Raw genomic sequence first — 23524 nt, forward strand, 5'->3', positions numbered from 1 at the left:
GATAGTTTTTCGGCTAGCGCATGCTATAGCTTGCGCTAATCACGCTAGCGCACCTTCGTAAAAGGAGCCCTATGATGAGACTATGTTGTCTTTATGTTATGTCAGTATGTATTTTAATATGTGTGTTTTACTGTAATATGCATGTGGCACTAAATGGAGAAGAAATTTTTAAAATAAATAATACTATACCCCATCATATGCCATACCATAAACTGTCAAAGATGAGAAGAATGGAATTGTCCCCAAAAAAAATTATGCGCACTAAAATAGTGTCCACAAACTTATCTGTAGATGTACAAAACCTTTTATTCTTCCAATATCATCATGGTACAATCAATGATTCAAAGACTCGACATGTACATGTTTCGGCCAACAGGCCTGCCTCGGGAGTCTTAAGAATCAGTAAGTCGCTGCATAGATCGTGGACGCGGCCAATTTTGAAAAGGGATTTGAGAAAATCGCGTGTTGAATAGTCTCACATCGCAAAAATGTGGCGTCTCACGTATACCATAAACTGTTCCAGACAAACTACCGGACATGTGGTAGGCAAAGCAAGGGCATACCCAGGTGTGGTGTGCCAAGTTTATACTTAAATTTCTGCCAGAAATTGATTTTGTTTTATTTTTTTTAAGTACTACAGTATTTCTTTGATTTTTTTTTTTTTTTTTTTCTGGTTGCTCGAGAGTTCTGGTTGCTTGAGTTCCAGTTAACAGAGAGTCCTCTGTATTTTAATTATTATTGAACAAATAGATTCAATGTGGGGCTTGATATTTAAAATAATTTGATGACCTGGAGAGACACTTGGCCATTTAAATCCCCTGTCCAGGGCTAACTGGGTATATTCAGCAGCACTTAACTGCATAGTGCCACTGAAAATGACAATTAGTGCCCAACATAAAACTGAATATTTTGGAGTCATTCCAAGGGAGGAGCCAGCACTTAACCTACCAAGTTCTGATATTTAGAATTTAACTGGCCAAGTAACTGCATAAACAGGATTGCATAAATGTCAGTCCTTTCTTTATCCAGTTTATCAGAGGTGGATTGGTGCTCAATATTGCACTTCACCAGCTATGTTTTCACCAGCTCGGTATACCTGGAAATTCAAGGCTGGAGCTGGAACATGACTTGGCATTGAATTTTGGGGATTAACGCTGGTGGCTGTTAGTAAAACGCTGATTGACGCTCGCTATCAGGCCCATGAAGTCTAATCTTGTACTGGTATCGGCGCAAAAGGGGCACCATTTTGGGATTTTTCACGGTTTGCAATCTGTTTCCCAAAGGCCTGCTGAATATGGAACCTTTTTTAAAATACATGCATGGCCTCAGGAGCGCTACACTTATTTGGTGGTGCATATATCGGGAATATGTATCATGAAATAAAGAGCAATATTATGTGGGACTGTGTAAGTGTCAGTTTTTTGCACAAGTGAGTACCAGACTTTGCAAAAATGAACATCCAGGGGGAGTCCGTTAAAGAGCAGAGCTCTAAAACTCACTTTTTGTGTGAGGAGGTTTTGAACATCAGAGAGAATCACAGTTCTTCGCAATCACTCCAAACTCCTGGTCCAAACAATTAGTTAGCTGCCATTTATGTATACCCCAGAGAAAGTGTAAATGCTGATGAAAACATTTTATGAGGTATGCATATATTTCTGTTGCATGATAATTCTGCCCAGAATATCCCCTCTCAAAGCCGTGAATATACTGATAATATTCATGCTCTGGCGGTCCACATGACTTCTTATATGTGAAAAGGGATTTTATTAATTTACCCCCCCATCTTTTTTTTTTTTTTTTAACTAAGCTGTGATAGAGGTTTCTACTGTGGCCCGGAACACTAAATGCTCTGATGCTCATGGGAATTCTATGAATTCTATAAGCATCGGAGCATTTAGCGCTCTGGGCCACAGTAGAAACCTCTACTGTGGCTTAGTAAAAGGGGGAGGGGGTGAATGAATTATTCAATCATTGCTAATCCTGCATATCCGACAGCACTACCCCAGTGACGTCATCACGTTGCTTTTAAGAAACATGCAGGTTCTTTTCCTATTTCCAGCTTCACACACTACAAGGAAGCCTTTTTTTTTTTTTTGTAGCTGAGACCATGTTTTCCTAGTATGTGAACAATATTTGGACCTAGGGCCCTACTTTTAAAATGGTATCCTTTCATTTTTAAGGGGTTACCATTGTTTTCTGTATTTGTCAAATTTTCACTTATCTGACAAATGGGTCAGTCCTATTTTCATTGGATAATTGAGATTGTACTCTAGCTGGTTCCCAAAATCACCATTTACATATGTAGGCTAATTCAATTGTGTAAATGGCCCAACTAAAAGCATCTCCTAAGCATCTTTGTATGAAAATGTATGTAAACCCTCCATTGAGTAACTGGTGGCACTAACCTAGATTGCAATAACATCAACTAAATGTTTCTTATTAACTGTTGATAAGGTTCTTTCATTGCCCTTGAGGAATTTTGGCCCATTCTTCCATAAGATCTATTTCAGCTTTGTGACATTTGAGGCTTCTTGGCACAACATTTTGGTAGGTTTTGACTTTAACTTAACCATTCCAAAACTTTGAACCTCTTCAGTTATTCTGCAGTAGATTTACTTGAATGTCGTCTAACTCACGAATGGATAGCCTGAGGTTCTTTTCTAGAATTTTCTGATATAATGAGTTCTATTAACGAGGGCAAGCCATATGGAGTTCAATACGGCTTTGATGATGGTTATCCTATGTACTGTTAGGATGACTGAGATGACGGCTCTTGGGTGGTGTCAGTCTTCAATTTTTTTCTGTATGTAAACTATCTGCCTCTCAATAGGTGGATGGAGTCCCAGATGTTTAGATAGTCTTGTAATCTTGTCCAAAGAAATGAGCAACAATTCTTATTTTCTAAGTCCTCTGAAATTTCTTTTGATTGTAGCATGATGAGTTCTTGTTAACTTTATAGAGAAAATGAAACTCAAAACCTGATTCGAATTAGCCAATTGATTGTGCTAAGGAAACAGGGAGTTCACTTACATTTCCCACACTGCTTCTATCTTATTGTTCCTACTTTGAAACTGTGTCTCAAAACCCATGGAACTGTTTATTTTAAACCCTTTTTATTGCATAAGAAAAGACTGGTTTCAATTAAACAAGGGTATCATGGTGAGAACTTATATAACTCTTATTATTATTCTTGGGTTTCACAAGAATATTATGTCTCCAGGAAAGGCTACATAGCAGATTAAATAAACCATATATGTGTGCATCCATGCTGAATCAGACTAAGATGCATCGAGCCCAGCATCCTGTCTCTGCCAGTGGTCAATCCAGGCCACAAGGACCTGGCAGATCCCAAAGAGAGAGAGAGAGTGTGGGTGTGCAACATCAATGTTGAAAAACTAGAAAAGTTAACATTTAGTTGTTAGAAACTGGCCCAGTGTTTTTGCATCTTGCCAGAAGGACTATCCAAGTAAGTGTATTTCTGGGGATGAGTGATCTTCTGGTGCAGTATTGTGTATTAAGGATAAGGGCTGACTGTCTGCCAGAACCACAGACCATACAGTTCTGTGGGGAAACACTGTGTTCAGATAGCAAATCAGATACTTTTGTAAAATGAAACCTCACTGGCTTTCTTTTCTAGAAGAGTTTGGCCTTAAAAAAAAAAAAAAAAAAAAAATTTTCAGTATTTGAAAGCTTTCAAATGGGCAGATGTGAGAGAACAGAAGGAATATGCCGGGTATTTGTGATGTTTTAGGAGGGGGGAGGTCAGAGGATGGGCAAAATGAGCGAGGACAAAATTGTCAGTCCCATGTTTTCACTGCTGGGTTAATTTGGTGCTGGTCGCTTCCCTAATTGGTGCTGCAGTCTGGCCCTCGAATATAAACCATAGAGGCATACGTTAAAAGACTTCTTTTTAGAAAGGAAACTGTATTCTACTGACATGTGGTGTTTGACTGCAAGGCAAAGCTGGTTCAGGACCTGCTTCTTCTTCCAGATGGAGACACTGGAGTACCTGGATGAGGAAATCAGCGGGATGGCTCGGTGTCCCTATGATGCAAAGCATGCCAACGTTGCACTATTTGCAGGTAATCGTGTGCCCTTTTTCTTCCCATTCTTTCAGAAGTTATTTGCTAGCCTAATGGGGGAGAAAAGAGTTATTAGAAATTTTTCAGTTTTAGTACAACAAAACAACTTAACGTTCCTTGCTAAATTTAAAAGACTGGGAGATAGGGCCAGGCCAACAGCCTAGGGCATCAGTTTCTTGGGGGATAGCAAAGAGCAGCTGCAGTCAAAGCAAAACAGCAGGTCCTGACACTACTGAAAGCCACACAAACTCAAAGAACCATCATCGCATACTGTAACCTACAGTTTTATAGGATATATGATGATCATGATTGTTGAGTTTATCGAAGTTATGGGGGGCGGGGACTGCAGGCTAGTAGCCTGAAAGTTAATTGATGGGGGGTAAGGTTGAAGGTATGCCTAAGGTGCACCCCCTTTTCCCCCAAAATTCAAATGGGATCTTTTACTAAGGCACGCCAGCCGATTTAGCGTGCGCTAAATGCTAACACGCCCATTATATTTTATGGACGCATTAGCATTTAACGCATGCTAATATTTAGTGCCCGCTAAATCGGCTAGCACGCCTTAGTAAAAGACCCCCATAGTTATTTAACTGGCTAACCCCAAATATTCAATGTAAGATAACCAGTTATCTCTGCTGAATATTTGTGGTTAGTGGTTAAAGGTTACCTGGCTATATCATATGATAACTGGCAATATTTCACACTGACATCTAAGTTTAGCAGCCAAATCAAGACACATAAATAGCAGGCCTATCATTGGCCACTATTAACTTAATTGGCTAATGCTGAATATTGACTTAGCCAGTTAAGTTAGCGCCAGTGCCCCCCCCCCCCCCCTTTAAAACAAAAAAAACCTTGGATATTCAATGCCAATCTCCTGGCATTGAATATCTGGACTTAGCATTGACCGCGGGACTTAACCAGACTGCCTCCCGCATTCTGAATATTGGTTTCATATTCTTTTTCTGCTGAAGGAGTTTAAAAGGAGCCACTCAATAAACAAGTAGGCAGTAAGCTTAGATTATAGAATGATATCTGGGTATTTTTTGGGGGGAGGAATGAGAACATTTTAATGTTCTTTTTTTTTTTTTTTTTAAATATGTTTATTAAAGGATCAATGCACAAGAGAAAATGCAAAATACAACCAAGTGAGAAAACAGCAGAATACATAATACAAGGGCTCATACAAAATACAGAAATAAAATAAAATAGTCAAAGATTAAATTGTTTTCTTATTCAATTGATATTAGTTTAAACCAGTGGTCTCAAACTCACGGCCCAGGGGCCACATGCGGCCTGCCAGGTACTATTTTAAGACCCTCGATATGTTTATCATAATAACAAAAGTAAAATAAAAGAATTTCTTAATCATATGTCTCTTTAGCTATAAATTACAATATTATTATTAAGACTTAGCTAAAAGGAAAGATTTATAAACTATAAAGAGTTTTACCTCATGCAAAATTGTCATTTCTTTAATAAAACATTAACTATTTTTTCTGAGGCCTTCCAAGTACCTACAAATCCAAAATGTGGCCCTGCAAAGGATTTGAGTTTGAGATCACTGGTTTAAACTGTTATAACCCCATACCTCTATCTTCGCTATAAAATCATCACCTTGTTAAATGTGCAAACATGGTTTGCCTTAACTAATTATCAGATTAAGTACTTGTGAAATTACCTAGTTTGGCAGGTTTAGGATAGCTCAGTGATCTTCACAAATTTTTAATCAGGGGTCAGGGATTCAAAGAGGCTGGAGGAGAGCCAATGGAAATACTCTTGCAATGGACAAACCACTTTGCTGATTGATATGTTTCAGCTCTTCTAAACTGATCCCCGCAGTCTAGCTCTCTCTCGCACCCTTTCTTTCTCAACTCTTCTACATTGACTTCAATAGTCTTTCTCTCTCTCATAAATATACATATATGAGGTCTGTTCAAAACATTCCAAGACTGATTTTATAAAAATGTATTAAATAATCTTACAACTTATTCCATTGGGTCCTCTTCAAAGTACTCCCCTTTCCTATGTATACATTTTTCCAATGTCATTTCCACTTCTGGAAACAGTTCTTAAAAGCATCTTCAGGAAACACCAAAAGTTGCTGTGTCAAATTTTGATTTATGTCTTCAATGGTGTCGAATCGCTTTCCTTTCAATGTGGATTTAAGTTTAGGAAACAAGGGGCCACGTCAGGAGAGTAAGGTGGTTGGGGAAGAACTGTCATCGCATTTTTTGTACAAAATTCATGAATTTTGATGACGCTGTGAATGGGTGCGTTGTTGTGATGCAGGAACTACGACTGCTCCCTCTAAAGTTTGGGCTGCTTCCTCCTGATTCTCTCATGGAGTTGTTTCAACACTGTCAGATAGTAATGTTGGTTGACAGTTTGTCCTTGTGGCAGAAATTCATAGTGAACAATGCCACAACAATAAAAAAAAAAAAAAAACCCTGTTAATATCACTTTGACGTTCGACTGAACTTGCCAGGCTTTTTTTGGTCTTGGCCTTGGCGATGTTTTGGTTCTCCATTAAGACGATTGAGCTTTGGTTTCCACATCATAAATGTAGACCCATGTCTCATCACCAGATATCACTTTATCAAGATGATTCTGACAGATCATGATGCAGTTGTTGTTCTGGTCATTGGTCATCAACCGTGGAACAAAGTTTGTCACAAAACGAGAAATCACCAACTTTTCTGTTAGAATATTGTGGCATAAATCAATGGAGATGTTGCATTCCTCTGCCAATTCTCTAACAGTTAATCACCAATTAGCACACATTAGTGCTGCCCGATTCATGATTCACCAATTCAATTCAGGTGAATCGATTCGAATCGATGTGGTTTGGCAAAAAATCGAACTCACCGATTCAAGACCCATTCACGGCGTTCATGCTTTCCCTCTGCCGCTGCCACCTGCCGGAGTTGTCCCCATCTAAAGTAACTTCCGGTTTTGGGAGACTGGAAGTTACATCAGAAGGACTTGGGAGTGCCAAGCGGACGTCGTGCTGGCTCTCTCCTCCACACGATTCACAGTATAAGTTTGAGAATCAGGCAGGGGGGCTGGGGAACTGAGTATCAGGCAGGGAGGCTGAGGAAGCTGAGAATCGGGCTGGAGAAGCTAAGAATCGGGCAGGGGGGCTGGGGAAGCTGAGAATCGGGCAGGGAGGCTGGGGAAGCTGAGAATCGGGCTGGGAAAGCTGAGAATCGGGCAGGGGGGCTGGGGAAGCTGAGAATCGGGCAGCCAGATTCACAATTCAAATCAATTTACCACGACAAAAAACTGGCCTCCCGATTCATTGACTGACCCTCCCCCCTCGCCTCTAAAGCAGGAGCAGCAGTGCTGCCTCTTGCTGGCCTGCCGCTCCTGCTTTAGAGGGTGAGTGGGGAGGGTCAGTCAGGAAGTAGCTTCCCCGCTGGTGTCCGGCTTCCCTGCATCAATTTACCTAATTTCAGCAGCCTGCCCTGCAGAAGATCGCTGGCTCTAGCGATCTTTGCAAGCTGCCATATGTCATCCGAGTTGTCTTCTCTCTGCCGCAGTCCCGCCCCTTCTCTGACATCAGAGGAGGGGCAGGACCACGGCAGAGAGAAGACAAGTCAGACGGCATATGGCAGTTTGCAAAGATCGCTAGAGCCAGCGATCTTCTGCAGGGCAGGCTGCTGAAATTAGGTAATTTGAATATGCAGGCCTTTTAGGGGGGGTGCAGACATTCAGGGGAGGGGGCCCTGATGTAGAAGTACATGGAGGGAGGGAGGGAAGGGGGGGTTCAAAGAGACATGCACATATGCCGGACTTTGGGGAGAAGACATAAGGGGTCTAAAAACAGAGGAGAGGGAGAGAGATGGTGGACAATGGGATTTAGGGATGAAAGTTACAGAAAGGGAGAGATGCTGGATGAAAGGGTAGTTGAGAAAAGGTGGATCTGTAGATGGAGATGAAAAAAATGAAAGATTCCAGACCTCCAGGGGAGGGAAGGGAAACGGAAGGGGAGGACAGAGATGGCAGATGGATGGTTAGCATGGAGAAAGAAGAAAGAAGGAGACCCTGGCAAGCAAGATATCAGAAGACAACCAGAGCCTGGGACCAACTAGATTTGAACAATGACCAGACAACAAAAGGTAGAAAAAATAATTTTCTTTTCTGTTTTGTGATTACAATATGTCAGATTTGAAATGTGTATCCTGCCAGAGCTGATGTTAGACTGCGAACGTGAGCTAGGATTTAACAGAGAGAGGAAAAGGCTTTTTTGTTAGTTTATTTTGTTTACACCACAGCACCAGTGTGGTTAGGAGAAGCCAAAGGGTGTGAAGAAGCTATAAAATAAACCCACCAGGATGTTTGAAAAAAACACCCAATTGGGCAGGAAAATCTAATCGAATCAAAAAATCGAGAATCGAATCAAAATTTTTTTTTCCTGAATCACTTTGACAAGCACACACAAGAACCCTCACTTGATCAAAATGATCATCATCAGTTGATGTTGTTGGTCTTCCAGTTTGCATATCGTCTTCCACTGATCCACAACCAGTTTTGAAGCGTGAATACCATTCCAAACACCTTCCACAACTCATGACATGTTCCCCATAAGCCACTTTCAACATTTCATAAGTTTCTGTAGTGATCTTACCCAATTTAAAATAGAACTTCATACTGTAGTGATGCTCATTCAGGTTGTAGATGATGAAAAATAGCCAATCAGGAAAACACACTTTCACAAAAACTGCTTTATCTCAGAGACAAAAACAGATATCAACATATGGAAAAAAGGAGGTTACTCATGAGGTTTCAAGCTACTCAACACCACCTAGCACGTCTCAAAAGAACTTCCCGTTGGTGCGCAATTCAAACTGTCCTGAAACTTTTTAAACAGACTTTGTACATACATACATATATATATATATATATATATATATCCTGTCTACCCCTTGTACCTTAGCAGACTCTTACTTTGATCTAGATATGGTGGCAATAATTCTTCTAAGCTTTCATAGCCTCTGACGGTTTCTCCTCAGCAGCAACAGAAGATAACATAAGAACATAAGAATTGCCGCTGTTGGGTCAGACCAATGGTCTATCCTGCCCAGCAGTCCGCTCACGCGGCAGCCCCAAGGTCAAGACCAGTGCTCCAAATGAGTCCAGTCTCACTAGTTTAGCATGAACTTGTCCAACTTTATCTTGAAACCCTGGAGGGTGAGCATTCCAGTTTTCTACCACACTCTGGGTGAAGAAGAATTTCCTTACATTTGTCTGGAATCTATCCCCTTTAACTTTAGAGAGTGCCCTCTCGTTTTCCCTACCTTGGAGAGGGTGAACAGTCTGTCTTTCTCTACTAAGTCTATTCCCTTTAGTATTTTGAATGTTTCAATCATGTCCCCTCGCAGTCTCCTCTTTTCAAGGGAGAAGAGGCCCAGCTTCTCCAATCTCTCACTGTACGGCAATTCCTCCATCCCCTTAACCATTTTAGTCGCTCTTCTCTGGACCCTTTCGAGTAGTACCATGTACTTCTTCATGTATGGCGACTAGTGCTGGACACAGGTGAGGGTGCACCATGGCCCGGTACAGCGGCATGATAACTTTCTCTGATCTGTTTGTGATCCCTTTCTTGATCATTAGCAGGTCGCTTTTTTTGAATTGCTAAAAGCAGTCACTTTTTTTTGTGCATCTGGAGACCACATTAGAGTATCACTTGCTCTGCTTGCTTATTTGGCAGTTCAATATTAATAAGCTTATTTGCATGGTCAGATCAGAGAATGAGCAATTGTGCAGAAAACCACATGGTGAGCCACGATAATTAGACAATAGCTGATTTTACTGCATCTGACCCTGAGTAGGTTATGAGTATAGAGAATGGAAATAAAGAACTAATGTAGAAGGTGGTTGAAAGGAATCAGAAAGATCTCTAAAGTGATTGAGAGGGTGGAAATGAGGCAAAGAAGATGATGAAAGAGAAATAATGAGAGGCTAGATGGGAATGAGTGAGAATGGGCTTGAGATCAGGGAAAGGAGTTGGAGCCAGTGAATAGATAAAAGGCAGATGAAGGTAGATGAGAAATGAGGGCTTAAATTCAGAGAATGGAAACATAAGAACTTAATAATAGCCTTACTGGGTCAGACCAATGGTCCATCAAGCCCAGTAGTCCATTCTCACGGTGACCAGCCCAGGTCACTAGTACCTGGCAAAACCCCAAAAAGTAGCAACATTCCATGCTACCGATCCAGGGCAAGCAGTGACTTCCCCCATGTCTCTCAAAAATAGATTATGGTCTTTTCCATAAAAGTACACATAGGGAATAGATTAAGGGCTCCTTTTCCGAAGGTGCATTAGGGCCTTAACACGCGGAATAGCGCACTCTAAATTGCCACATGCATTAGCCGCTACCGCCTCCTTTTAAACAGGTGGTAGATTTTCGGTTAGCGCGTGCTAATCTTCTGTGTGCACTAAAACCGGTAGCACACCTTTGTAAAAGGAGCCCTAAATGTAGAGGGGTTTATGACAGAGAGAAACAGGGGACAATGAAAGGTCTAGAGAAGGGGTGAGAGAAATGGAAAACTAGAAAGGTAAAAGATGAAAAAGTGGAAAAAAAAAAAAAAAATGGGGGATAAAATAGATATTGGAATGGATTTTATTATTTGATTTGCCGCTATTGACATAAGTATTTAGAGGTGTACAAAAAAAATCATATGCATGAGAAGAGAGAAAAATGAAGGAAAAAAGGAAACCGTGTCAGAGACATGTAGAGAAGGAATGAAAGACAACAGTAGGAGAGAAAGGAGGTCCTAAAAAGAACCTAGAAAGCTGACAAGAAAAGTAGAGAACAGAGAAATAAGATAACATCAAAGGTAGAAAAGAAAAACATTTTCCATTTTTAGGCACTGTCGGCTTGGGATTTGTGTACATCTGTTTTTTTTCTATGTTTGCAAAATACAAAAACATAAGTGTTGCCATACTGGGATAGACCAAAGGTCCATCAAGCCCATTATCCCTCCTACCAGTCTTCAAAATAAGGTACGGGGGGAAGTCATGGACTGTACGGCCAGGTGGGGGGGAGGGTTCTTGAGCTTGGCGGGGGCCTGACCTAGCCCAGCCCAATAGACCACCAGTGTGGTTTTGGGTGGGGTGCTTGATGGGAAGGGGGAATAGGGAGGCTATTTTGGGAGGGATTGAGGAGAGTTGTGGGAGGGGGATTGAGGGAGCATTCTTGGAGGGGGCAGTAGGAGGGCCAGGTCTGTGCTTAGAAGGTTAGGACAGCAGGGATTAGGGGGCAGAGTTCCCTGCCTGGACATGCGCACAAGAGCTGTGCCTATCACATAGCTCTTGTGGACATGTCCCAGGAAATTCTGACCCTTTAGTGACAAATTCTCAAAACCAATAGTGTACATATAATTTGCATGGTGTTAGTTTTGGACATCTGTTGCTAAAATTAGGGTGTTGTTTCTCTGGCGCTTTAGCTTTAAGGCACTGGAGTTTTGTGCATCTTCCTCTAAATATGGCCGCTAACCTGATAACTTCTGACTGTGCACAAGCTTTGTCCACAGACTGCCCTGGCACTGTCCTGAGAGTGCCAACGTGGTTAGAGGACATATTCCAACAGCACCATCCAGTTAGGGTTGCTAAATATCCCTCTCACCAACACTTATCCGGTACATAGCATCTGCCCCTAGGGTTATACTGAAATTTGACTTTCTATAGCTATTTGGAATCTATCTAGATTGTTTTGGACGGATTGCTGTTTCCTTAATGGATTAGATACAAAACATTTGTTATAAGTGCAAAAAGCCATATTGGAGAAATATGATTGTGATGGACCCCAGTGCCTGGGAACTTTGCGGAAAAGACTGGGTGTTTTAGGGTAGAAAAGTGCCAAAAAGCTGTGTCAATTTGCTTGCTTAGTTTTGACCTAGTACTTCTGTTGTTCAGGGATTTAATTTTATGCAGATTTGGAAAGGAAAGCTATATCCCACAAGAAAGTTTTGGAAGCAAAGTCATATAAAGCTAAGCGCTGTTGCAACTTTGCCCAAGAGTAACTAGTTTAAAGATCTGCCAAATCTCGCATTACTTTTTATACAAATGTCTGCTTGCACTGGATTTTTTTTTTTTAAATTTAGCCTATTTCCTTTTCTACAAATGGCAAGAGAATAAATCCCTGAGCCAAAGAAGTATTTTTGCAAACCTGTGCAGGTTGCAAAGAAATAAAATGTACTGACCTAGCAACTACATTATCTTAATGGTGCAAGCAGTCTAATTTGTGGGCTTTTAAAACTATTGTAGCCTTATTTTTTGCCTGGCACTTAAAAATCTGAGTGCATCTCTTCCAAGTAGACTTTCAGTTCGATCACTGGTGCCATTGTAGTTTCAAAGAAAAGGAGAGCAAGATGAAACTCTTTATTGGACTAATTTAATATACCTTTGATTAGCTTTCGAAGGCCAGAACTTTCTTTCTCAGCTCAAGACAATATGAATGAAAGATGACAAAGAGAAACTTAAAAGCATTCCAATGACAGTGTCAAGGAGAAAGGTAAGGGGGGAGTGAGAAAAAGAGAAATCAAAGGTGGCAAAGCAGTATAATCTTATGCACAAGTTGCTGGTGAGGTCCCACTTGGAATATTGGGCTAGATTCTCTAAGCTGACAGATCAAGCCCCGACCACTTAGCGACCCGATTTTCCTTCGACCCGATTCACTAAGCTCGTGGCCGATCATCCTCCGATCATATCCGATCCACACATGAAAATGAGGGGAAACGGCATGCAAAGTAGGAAGGACGCGATTCACTAAACAAATGCAGGCACACCGACTGGGCTGGACGATCCAAAAACAAGTGGCTGCTGATGACCAGTCGCTTGTGTAAAAACCTGTTCCCTGCCCCGATTCTCCTGCTGTGGCTGCCCTGCTCTCAGCCCCGATCTCCCACTCTCTGCCCCAATCTCCTTCTTCTCTGCTTTCAGCCCTGATCTCCTGCTTCTCTGCTTTCAGCCCTGATCTCCTGCTCTCTGCCCTGATCTCCTGCTTCTCTGCCCCAATCTCCTGCTCTCTGCCCCAAATCTCCTGGCGTTCCCCACAGTGCAAGCCCGTAGTTTTAAACCACGGGTTTAAAGCAGGTTAAAACCACGGGCTCGCGGAGTTGAAAGTAAAAATGGCTTGCGAAAAGTAAAGTAAAAAAGTTTTTTTCCAGCTCTGCCGGGCACGGAGGGCCAGCGCATGCGCAGTTGGTTGGGGACATGATTCCGATCGTCCTCATTTGCATGAGGCCGCGTCGTGAGTCAGCCCCTCGGATCGGATTGGTAGGCCATTTTGTGAATCTGGACCATTGTGTTCAGTTCTGGAGGTTGTGTCTTGCTAAGGACGTGGGAAGACTTGAAGCAGTCCAGAGGAAGGTGACAAAAATTATATTGGGATTATGCCGAGAAATGTATGAGAAGAGGCTTGAATACCTGAATATGTGTACCCTAGAGGAAAGAAGGGATAGAGGAGATACGATACATATATTTAAGTACCTGAATGGTATTAATTTATAAACAAATCTTTTCCAGAGATGGAGAAGCAGTAAAATTAGAGGACTTAATATGAGGCGGTGAGGTGGTAGACTTAGGAGTAATGCAAGTACAGTGGTACCTCGGTTTACGAGTGCACCGGTTTGCGAGTGTTTTGCAAGACGAGCAAAACATTTGCAAAATCGGTGCCTCGGAAACCGAGCATGGCTCGATTTACGAGCACCCCCCCCCCCCCGCAATCCGTCCCACTCCCCCTGCGATCCGGCACCCCCCTGCCTCGAACCGGCACCCCCCCCGCCACGATCCGACCCCTCCCCCCCCCCCGACACGATTGGGCACCCCCCCGCCACGATCCGACCCCCCCCGACACGATCCGACCCCCCCCCCGCCGCTTTTTACCCTCATCTGGGCACTCTTGAAGATCGGCCCTCGTTTGCTGGGCCTTGAGCATCTGAGCATGCTCAAGGCCTGCGAGTTCACGTTCTGAACGTGAACTTGAACTCGCAGGCCTTGAGCATGCTCAGATGCTCAAGGCCCAGCAGACGAGGAGTCCGATCTTCTAGAGTGCCCAGATGAGGGTAAGAAGCGGCGGGGGGGTGCCCAATTGTGTCGGGGGTGCCCAATCGTGTCGGGGGGGGGGTCGGATCGTGGCGGGAGGGGGTGCCGGTTCGAGGCAGGGGGGTGCCGGATCGCAGGGGGGGTGCCTGATCGCAGGGGGGGGGCCTTCGAGGGGAGCAATGCCGGTTCTCGGGGGGGGGGGGGGAACGCATCAAAGTGAGTTTCCATTATTTCCTATGGGGAAACTCGCTTTGATAAACGAGCATTTTGGATTACGAGCATGCTCCTGGAACGGATTATACTCGTAATCCAAGGTACTACTGTAAATACTTTTTTTTTCACGGAGAGGGTGCTGGATGCCTGGAATCCCTCCCTGTGGAGGTGCTAGAGGCAAAAACAGTGACTGGGTTAAAAAAAATGCATGGGATAGACCCAGGAGATCCATAAACAGAAGAAGAGTAGTATTGACACAAAACTCAAAAGGGTAAAGGGAGGTATATAAGCTTTTAATAAATATAAACATCAAATCAACAATTCTAATTTCATTTATGATGCGCAAGAGTTGTGCTTAAATGCAGCCCCAGCGGTATTTATTTATTCAATTTCTATACCGTTCTCCCAAGGGAGCTCAGAACGGTTTACATTAATTTATTCAGGTACTCAAGCATTTTTCCCTTTCTATCCCAGCGGGCTCACAATCTATCTAACATACCCGGGGCAATGGGGGGGGATTAAGTGACTTGCCCAGGGTCACAAGGAGCACAGCATGGGTTTGAGCCCACAACCTCAAGGGTGCTGAGGCTGTAGCTTTAATCACTGCGCCACATTCTCCCCTGGAAGTGAAGCTGATGCTGGGCGAACTTCTACAGTTTGTATCCTATGTATGGCAAGACAGATCAGCAGTACGGTTATTAGATTTTACTCTTATAAAATCCGAACCCATGGCCCCACCCCCCAGGCCTGCCCAGTTCCACCTAGCCCTGCCCAGTCACGCCCAAGTCACACCCTGTCGCACCCCGACCTCGCTCTGCCCCCCTCCCCCACATGTTCTCGTTCTCCGGACTGCATCAGGAGGGCATCGGTGCATGCACGGATGCAATACAATGACATCACACGCATGCACCCTCCTGACGCGGTCCCGAGCTGGAAGCTTTTCAAAACCCGGGCAAAGTGCTGGGTTTTGAAAAGCCGTCCGGACATGTCCTCTAAAATGAGGACATGTCCGGGTAAATCCGGACGCCTAGTAACCCTAATCAGGAGCAAGGATGTGTATTTTATACCACATTCATATCATCCGAGTGCAGGCCTTGTTTATCCCGCGGGGAGAGGGGAGGACATCTTAACTTAGCAAATAAAATGAATAATTACTAGATGATGACATATTAGATGACGGCAGTAACGACCCGAATGATCTATCCAGTCTGCCCTTCCTGATTCAATTTTAATTTTTTTAATTTTTTCTTCTCAGCTATTTCTGGGCAAGAATCCAAAGCTCTACCCGGTACTGTGCTTGGGTTCCTACTGCCGAAATCTCCGTTAAAACCTACTCCAGCCCATCTACACCCTCCCAGCCATTGAAGCCCTCTCCAGCCCATCCCCCACCAAACGGCCATATACAGACACAGACCATGCAAGTCTGCCCAGTACTGGCCTTAGTTTAATATTTAATATTATTTTTTGATTCGAGATCCTCTGTGTTCATCCCACGCTTCTTTGAACTCAGTCACTGTTTTCCTCTCCACCACCTCTCTCGAGAGCGCATTCCAGGCATCCACCACCCTCTCCGTAAAGTAGAATTTCCTAACATTGCTCTTGAATCTACCACCCCTCAATCTCAAATTATGTCCTCTGGTTTTCCTTTCTCTGGAAAAGATTTTGTTCTACATTAATACCCTTCGAGTATTTGAACGTCTGAATCATATCTCCCCTATTTCTGCTGGGCAGACTGGATGGACCACGCAGGTCTTTATCTGCTGTCATTTACTATGTTTGTATAATCCCCCCCCCCCCTTTACAAAGCCGCACTAGTGGCTGCCGCTGTGGTAACTGCCCCGAAGCCCATAGGGATTTAAAGGGCTTCGGGGCTTTTGCTGTGCAGCAGCCGCTAGCTTGGCTTTATAAAAGGGAGGGTGGGGAGGGTTACAACTTCAAAGGTTGTATGTTCCTGGATTGTTTTAAAATTTCCATGCTCGGATTGTAGCGATTGGGAGGGAGGGGCTGCTGGACCGCACGATCGTGCGGAAGGCTGCTGGCTGGGAGGGGTGGGAAGGGAGGCAAAGCAATGCACAGCAGATACTTTACTGCAGGGACAAGGCCATTCACCGCTCCACGGGGCGGTGAATGGTCTTGTCCTTGAAGCTACCAGTCTTTTTTTTTTTTACCCCATTATCCATGGCTAGCCGCAAGTAACAGTCACTGTGTCATTCGCTAAAAGGCATAAATAGCACTGCGATGTTGGCAGAATCTAGTCTGATAAGGATGTAATGCATTCATTTTAATGGCAAAATCAGCCAATTGCAAACAAAGTACAGTTTCTATAATTTTGGCAAGAATTGGTAGATTTGTTATCAGAGATCAGTATAGATGGATCTTTAAATTTGGGGCAGATGGCAGCAGTTTTCCACTGTTGCTGAACTGTTCCTCTTGTGAGGCTAGCATAAATCATTGTATGAATGAAAGGTAGGTAGGAAGGCAGACAAAAATTTCTTGATAAATATGGATGGAATAGGATCTTGTGGAGAAGCTTTTGATGATTCTACCTAGAACTGTCTGGGATGGAAGGTTAAATTCTGCAAGAGAGCTGTGGGGCAGAGAGGTGACACTGGGTGTCGACAAGCCAGGAAATCTAGTGCCATCTATCTTTCTGACCTGAGTACTAGTGGTTAGTTTTCATTCTGCCCTCGTGGCATCTTGGTGCCTGGATGCTGTTCTAGAATTGGCAGTCAGTATGTGGCAATGGGACACCTAATATTAGAAGTCACGTTGTAGAATTGGCCCCATAGTGCATACAAATCTATTTCATGCATTCTCCGATAGACAAGCAGGGTAATGCAGCCCCACTTGTTGGTGAAGTCCTTGGACTGAGCATGCCTGATGGAACTCTCCCCTAGCTACAGTAGTTTTTTGCATTTTTTTTACTACTAAGCATGTGCGACCACCTTGCCTCTGGAGCTCCACCCCCGAGCCTGTCAGTATGTCTCTAGCTCATTCAAAAAACTGTTTAGAGGGGATGGAGGGCGGTCAAGTGTGGCTGCATCCCCCTGCTGTCTACGGAGAACACCTGTTACAGGTAAGCAACTTCACTGATTCTCTGTTGAACTTTGATAGTGAATGGGAGAAGTGGTGTACCAAGGGTGAGTGGCACCCCGTACTTTTTTAACCTCTCCGGGTTGAGCAGCATGCCCACGTCAGTGTCCGCTTGCCCTTTCACGTCATTTCCTAGGCGTAGGTCCTGGAAGTGACGTCGGAGAGAGCGCCGATGCCGACGAGGGCAGCGACCTCATGCCGGGGAAGTAAATTTTAGGTGCGGAGAAGGCAATGGGCATGCGTGCTCGCGAAGGAGAGGAGCAGAGGGGGAAGACTGTTCCCGGGGCAGAATGCCCCCCTCTGCACCCCCCCCCCCTTATTATGCCACGGAATGGGGGGTCTTTCGAGAGAAGCCTTTCTGGGAAGACCTTCTGTACTTGATTCTTTAAAGTTGTTCCACCTTCTCGCTGGAACTGTGTAAAATCATTTCTAGGCAGAAATATTTAATTTAAGACTTGTGAAAGGAAGTACTTATTTACCGAAAGGGTGGTTGACCGTTGGAATGATCTTCCACTTCAGGTAGTTGAGGTCAGTAACGTGACTGACTTTAATAACTAATGGGATCAACACGTGGGCTCACGTCAAAGAAGAACTTAGAGGGGAGGGTTATTTGAGTGAGCAGACTTGTTGGGCCAAAGGCCCTTTTCTGCCGTCATATTCTATGTTTCTATGATTTATAAAACAGCCATACTGGCCTGTAGCACAAGAGCTCGATCTGTTTGTTAACCCTTAAGGGAAGTAGTGTCTACTGCTGGTAGGGCAGAAAACATTTTCAGGGCTTACCCTTGTATGTAGTATCCCATCTCCCCAAAATCACTATGTAATTTGCAAATAAAACTTATTTGACTTGCTGCAGTCAATCTTTATTCAATTGTTTCCAAAAGACAGCTTCGATTCAATAATAATAATAATTTTATTTCTTATATACCGCCAAAGCCATAGTAGTTCGAGGCAGTTTACAACAAAGAAGGGCTGGACAATCAGCGAATGGGTACAATCAGCGAATACAGATACAATAATATATGTAAGCAGGAAACAGGTACGATATAAGGGGTCAAATGTAAGGTGAGCAGGAAGCAGAGATATGACAAAAGAGATCTTGAGGAACAAGGGTCGGGTGAGAGGTTTGAATTGAAACATACTTTGATTCCAGATTTTGAAGGCACCAAATTTCCAGGCCAAAGAAGAACCTGTTTATACTTTCTTTAGTGTTATGCTCCTTCAAAGGGGGATACCATGGCAATCAGGCCCCGGTCCCCATTTTCTAACTATCATGGTCCTTTCTGCTCTTTCATCTGACCTGTGGTTGCCAAAATCTTGAATTCAGCCTCATTTGGATTATTTTCATCAACTTACGCAGGACACTAATAATATTTATGGGGTCTTTTTCTCCCCTCCCCCACCTTTCTTGAACCTCTTCCCTGTCCCCTTTCGTTCATCCCTCTCCCCCCTGCAAAAGATGGGAAGCTGTATTCTGCCACTGTGACTGATTTCCTCGCCATTGATGCAGTCATTTATCGGAGTCTTGGAGACAACCCAACTCTACGGACTGTTAAACATGACTCAAAATGGTTGAAAGGTGAGTAAACAGCCAATGGCAGGAAAGAAACAGAAAGGGGGAGAAGAGAGGTATCCTTGTTTGCTTGCAATGCAGTAGCCTTGACAAACTAAATTCTGTTTTAATTTGGAAATGCCTTCTGTCAAATGTAAGAAACCGTATTGTATCTTTTACCTATACTGATTTATTTCTCTACCCCCCTACCTTCCCCCCCAGCCCTCCCATCACTACTTCCCTCCTGAGTTATTGAACGGAACTACAGTCGCCAGTGTAATAGAATACATTCCATTCATCTTCCCAGGCCTGGGTTCCTCATTTTATAGACCTGGGCTGAAGTCCAAGTAACTTAACATTCTGAGGCTTGCACCAGTGCACTCTCTCCTGAGATACAGCCTGGGACCTATACAAAGAGGCAAAATCTTGACTGGTTTCAGTCTTTTCTCTCCTTCTAACTTGCCGACAGGGTAAAGATTTGCATTTAATTCTAAGGATATTTCTTTATCCTCCATAGAAACTGCATGGAAGAAACCCCCAACCTAAGTACAAAATGGAAATGTATTCCATAGTATAAACATAGATCTTGAAAAAATATATATATATTTTTTTTTTTTAATTTTTTTATATTCTTTATTCATTTTTACAACTTTCAATAAGTGAAACTTAAGATATAATCACTTTACACTTTAACAATACTTAATATTCCATCTAAAACTAATATACATCAAATATCCCCCCCCCCCCACCTTGTACCATGAATTGAATTTCAGACAAGAAACATAACATATATTTTGGGATTTCCTATTTTGCTTACATTTGAGTTGTTTGAATTCTTTCATAGGCCCAGAAACTGACTACTCCCTTTTCTACCACATTTAATAGTTAGTGAAATCTTTCAGTGTTGTTGGAGATGAATGATTAAAGTGTCTTATCTGTTTGCAGAGCCATACTTCATACAGGCGGTGGATTATGGTGACTTTATCTATTTTTTCTATCGGGAAATAGCAGTGGAATACAACAGTATGGGGAAGGTAAGGTGGAAACAATTTCTAATTCCTCCTGTCTCTAAATGGGGAAAAAAAAAATGCTTATGATCAAGTATTGCCATGAATGACCTTGAAATGAGAACCATTAATCACAGTGACAAGGTCAGCGGTTTGGGAGAAGTGTGCTGCTGAAGCCAGAGGTTGGTTACAGTGAAAGATTGCACTGTCTTTATGGAGGGCAAGATGTGCAGAACAAGATGTGTAGAAAATCTGGTTAATTTGTCTGCAAACTGTAGCTCTCAAGGTAAATGATAATTTACTTTTGTTTGGGGAGGGTTGAAAGGGGATAGGGGGATTCCAAGAGACTTACCCCTAAATTCTGCATGTGCCGCTGTACATTGGGCGGACAAATCAGTGAGCGCAGCAGATTTGCACACACAACTTAATTGCTTGATAAGCCTAACTGGCACAGCAAATTGGCAATTAAAACACCTCATAATTAATGTTAATTGGCACTAATTAAAAGGTACGTGCAGAACTTGGAAAGCGAGCCTATGAAAAATATGTGCCAGGTCTAGTGTGCGAATTTGAAAAGGGGGTATAGCCATGGGAAGGGTATGTGCAGATCGTGGGCGCAGGCTTTCAAGTACCAGAGTCCACTGCATCAGATGCAGGGGGACGCATGGGGTGTTTAGGGATACAAAGATACAGCATTCGAAAATAAAGGACAGGGTGTGAAACAGTGATGTGGAGTAGAGAATGAGAAGGGGACTAATTTGTTCCCGTCCTTGCGAAATCTATCTCCATCTCGGTCCTATCACCGCAAGTTCTGCCCCTGCTCCATTCCTACAAGTTCTGTCCTTATCCGCACAAGCCTTCTCACACTTTTGATTTTAAAGTGTTTGAGGCTTGTGCAGATGAGGACAGAGCTTGCGGGGATGGGACAGGGACAAAACTCACTGTACTTGGGAGCATGAGACACACACACACACACACTTGGCTCAGGCCCTATCCACAACTGGAATACCCACTGAAAGACTGGTGGGGATGCCCAATCTCCACCAGCCAAAGAGATCCACTGCCTTGAATTGCCCCAGTGGTGCCTCAGCAGTGAAAAAAAAAAAAAAATCAACTACCTCTTTTCCAACTGCTGATATCAGCACTCCTTGTGCATGCTCAGTTTGTACATTCATTGAGCAAGTACGAGGTGTGCCGATGTCAGTAACTGGAAAGGAGATCACTGACTTCGTCACTACTGAGGCATCACTGGGGCAGTTTGGCAGTGGATTGCTTAGGCTGGCAGGGATTAGGCATCCCGACCAGCAAATGTAAAATTACTAATAAAGCGGTGGGGGGGGGGAAGGAGAAGAAGAGAAAATATGTTGCCCCAAGTCACCCATGCCCCCCCCCCCAAAGAAAAAATTGAATGCTGGCTATGCCCCTGGTATGGAAAGGGAGAGATAATGGCTGCATAGTTCAGTTAACTGACAGCTGTGGTGGGTGAGCGATGATCTCAGAGAAGTTAAATTCATTCACACTTGTAGTGAGCCATTGTCTCTCTTCAGGCCATAGGGTGGTGGTGTTAAGCTTTTTGATGAGTTCCAATTCACACTGGCGTATCCCTTTGAAGTTCCTTTGTAGGAATATGGCAACCGTAAGATCAGTCAGAGAGCATCCTGAAAGTTTGAAATGTTGCCCATGTTGGTTTTTTAATTCTGCCATTTAATTTAAAAAAAAAATTTTTTTTAATTTTATTTTGGGTCCATTTACCCTTTTTCTTGAGGGCTGACCTGTTTGTCCTAGATAGAAAGCAGAGTGACATTGCTGGCAGATGATGGCATATAGCCATTCTAAAGAATGGCTCTGTGCTTGCAAAACAATTTCTTTGAATGTGACGGGAACTCCACAGTGACTTGAACAGAAGGCTGGCCGGGCTTAGAAAAATGCTGGAAAGAGGACAGGGGGAGAGGGGAAACAAGAGAATAGAGAGAGCCGCACAGCTCTGAGAAGTACAGACAAGAGCAAGAGGATAGCAGGGACTGTGAGTGTAAAATGCCCCTTTGTTTGGGAACTGGAAAGCTAAGCAGTCTTTATGGAAATGAATTAATATGAGAACAGATCTCCTGACAGATTTATGGCTGTGCATGAAATGCCACAGTCTTATCTTTCATAGCACACAGTTCCAAAGCTGCATTTTCCCCCTCTTGTTATTTGTCATGACGAGTAGAATGTGCAATCAAATTAAAGGTCCTCTTCCCCCTTCCCCTCCCCCCCAGGGTCCAAATCAGCATGTGCCTCCAGTATGTGTGAAAGCAGGTGTTTGGTGATATCAGAGGGAAATTGCAGAATTTATTGATTTTCCTCGGGCCCTTGCTACAGGTTGTTTTTCCAAGAGTTGCTCAAGTGTGCAAGAATGACATGGGAGGGTCTCAGAGAGTGCTGGAGAAACAATGGACTTCTTTCCTCAAAGCCCGCCTCAACTGCTCAGTCCCTGGTGACTCACATTTTTACTTCAACATCCTGCAAGCGGTGACAGACGTGGTCCACGTCAATGACCACGATGTGGTGCTTGCTACATTTTCCACACCCTACAACAGGTACATGATTTGGGATTTTTGCCATCTTTAACTCTTTACAAGTTGGCAAGGTGAGGGTGGATGGGGATTAATGGTTTGAGGTCTAGTTGACTGAAACTTGAATGTTTCCAGCCATATGTATGTGCAGTTTCCCTTTTATTTACAGTTTGCCACGGTACATTGAAGTCTGCTGCAGAGCCATTTGGGATGATTAATTCAATGTATGATTTGAAACTGGTTTACAAATTTCATTGGCAAAGAAAGCAATGAGGGCGTGATTTTATAAAGTGCACCCAATAATTGAAAGCACCGTTAAAAAAACAAACCCCCCCCAAAAAAATTTTTTTTAATTCATCTTCAGGTAGACGCCTAACTCAGTAGGCACGAGGTAGGTGTCTACACCAAGGTGCCTACCCTAAAAGGGGACATGGTTAGGGGGCAGAATTTGGGTGTGGAATGAGTTAAGTGCTAGTATTTTAGTCCCTGGCCTAATATACCAGTCTAAGTTACAGACAGAATGGAATGATTCATCGCAGCTGTTTCAATGCAGCTGTAATGAAACGGCCACGATGAATTGCCCCTTAATTAGGAAGCTCACGTACCCGGCCCGGGCCCGGGCTCGAGCAGCTGAAGCAGTAGACGTAACACAGCCGCTCTAGTGGCAGAGGGCAGACACAATAATGCAGCAACAGATCATGGGTGAGGAGAGGGGGAGAGTATAATTTGGGGGGCACGGCAACGCAGCGCAGATCATGGACAGGGAGGAGAGGGGGAAGGTATCATTTTGGGGGCACGGCAACAAATCGTCCTAGATCCAGATACAGACGCCTAGCAGTGCCTGACTCACCTAATGTGAGATGTCTTGCTAGAATGTAGCTCACAAGTCCCATACCAATATGGAGACGTCCATCCCCCATTGGACATTTGGATTGCTGCATTTTGCTTCTGTATTTCTCGCCATTACTCAC

The 23524-nt window shown here is 43.5% G+C and overlaps 1 protein-coding gene across 7 annotated transcripts in view; it reads left to right on the forward strand.

Annotated features, from left to right (window-relative positions):
• SEMA6A (semaphorin 6A) overlaps positions 1-23524 on the forward strand; it is a 380082-nt gene that overhangs the window by 213480 nt on the left and 143078 nt on the right. For all 7 annotated transcript variants that reach the window (XM_033929046.1, XM_033929045.1, XM_033929048.1 and 4 more), the window contains exons 7-10: positions 3992-4082; positions 18899-19018; positions 19937-20025; positions 22360-22577. In XM_033929046.1, coding sequence (XP_033784937.1) covers positions 3992-4082; positions 18899-19018; positions 19937-20025; positions 22360-22577 — 518 coding nt within the window. The remainder of the gene's footprint in view (positions 1-3991; positions 4083-18898; positions 19019-19936; positions 20026-22359; positions 22578-23524) is intronic.

Source organism: Geotrypetes seraphini, chromosome 1 (assembly GCF_902459505.1).
Source record: "Geotrypetes seraphini chromosome 1, aGeoSer1.1, whole genome shotgun sequence".
Lineage (NCBI taxonomy): Eukaryota > Metazoa > Chordata > Amphibia > Gymnophiona > Dermophiidae > Geotrypetes > Geotrypetes seraphini.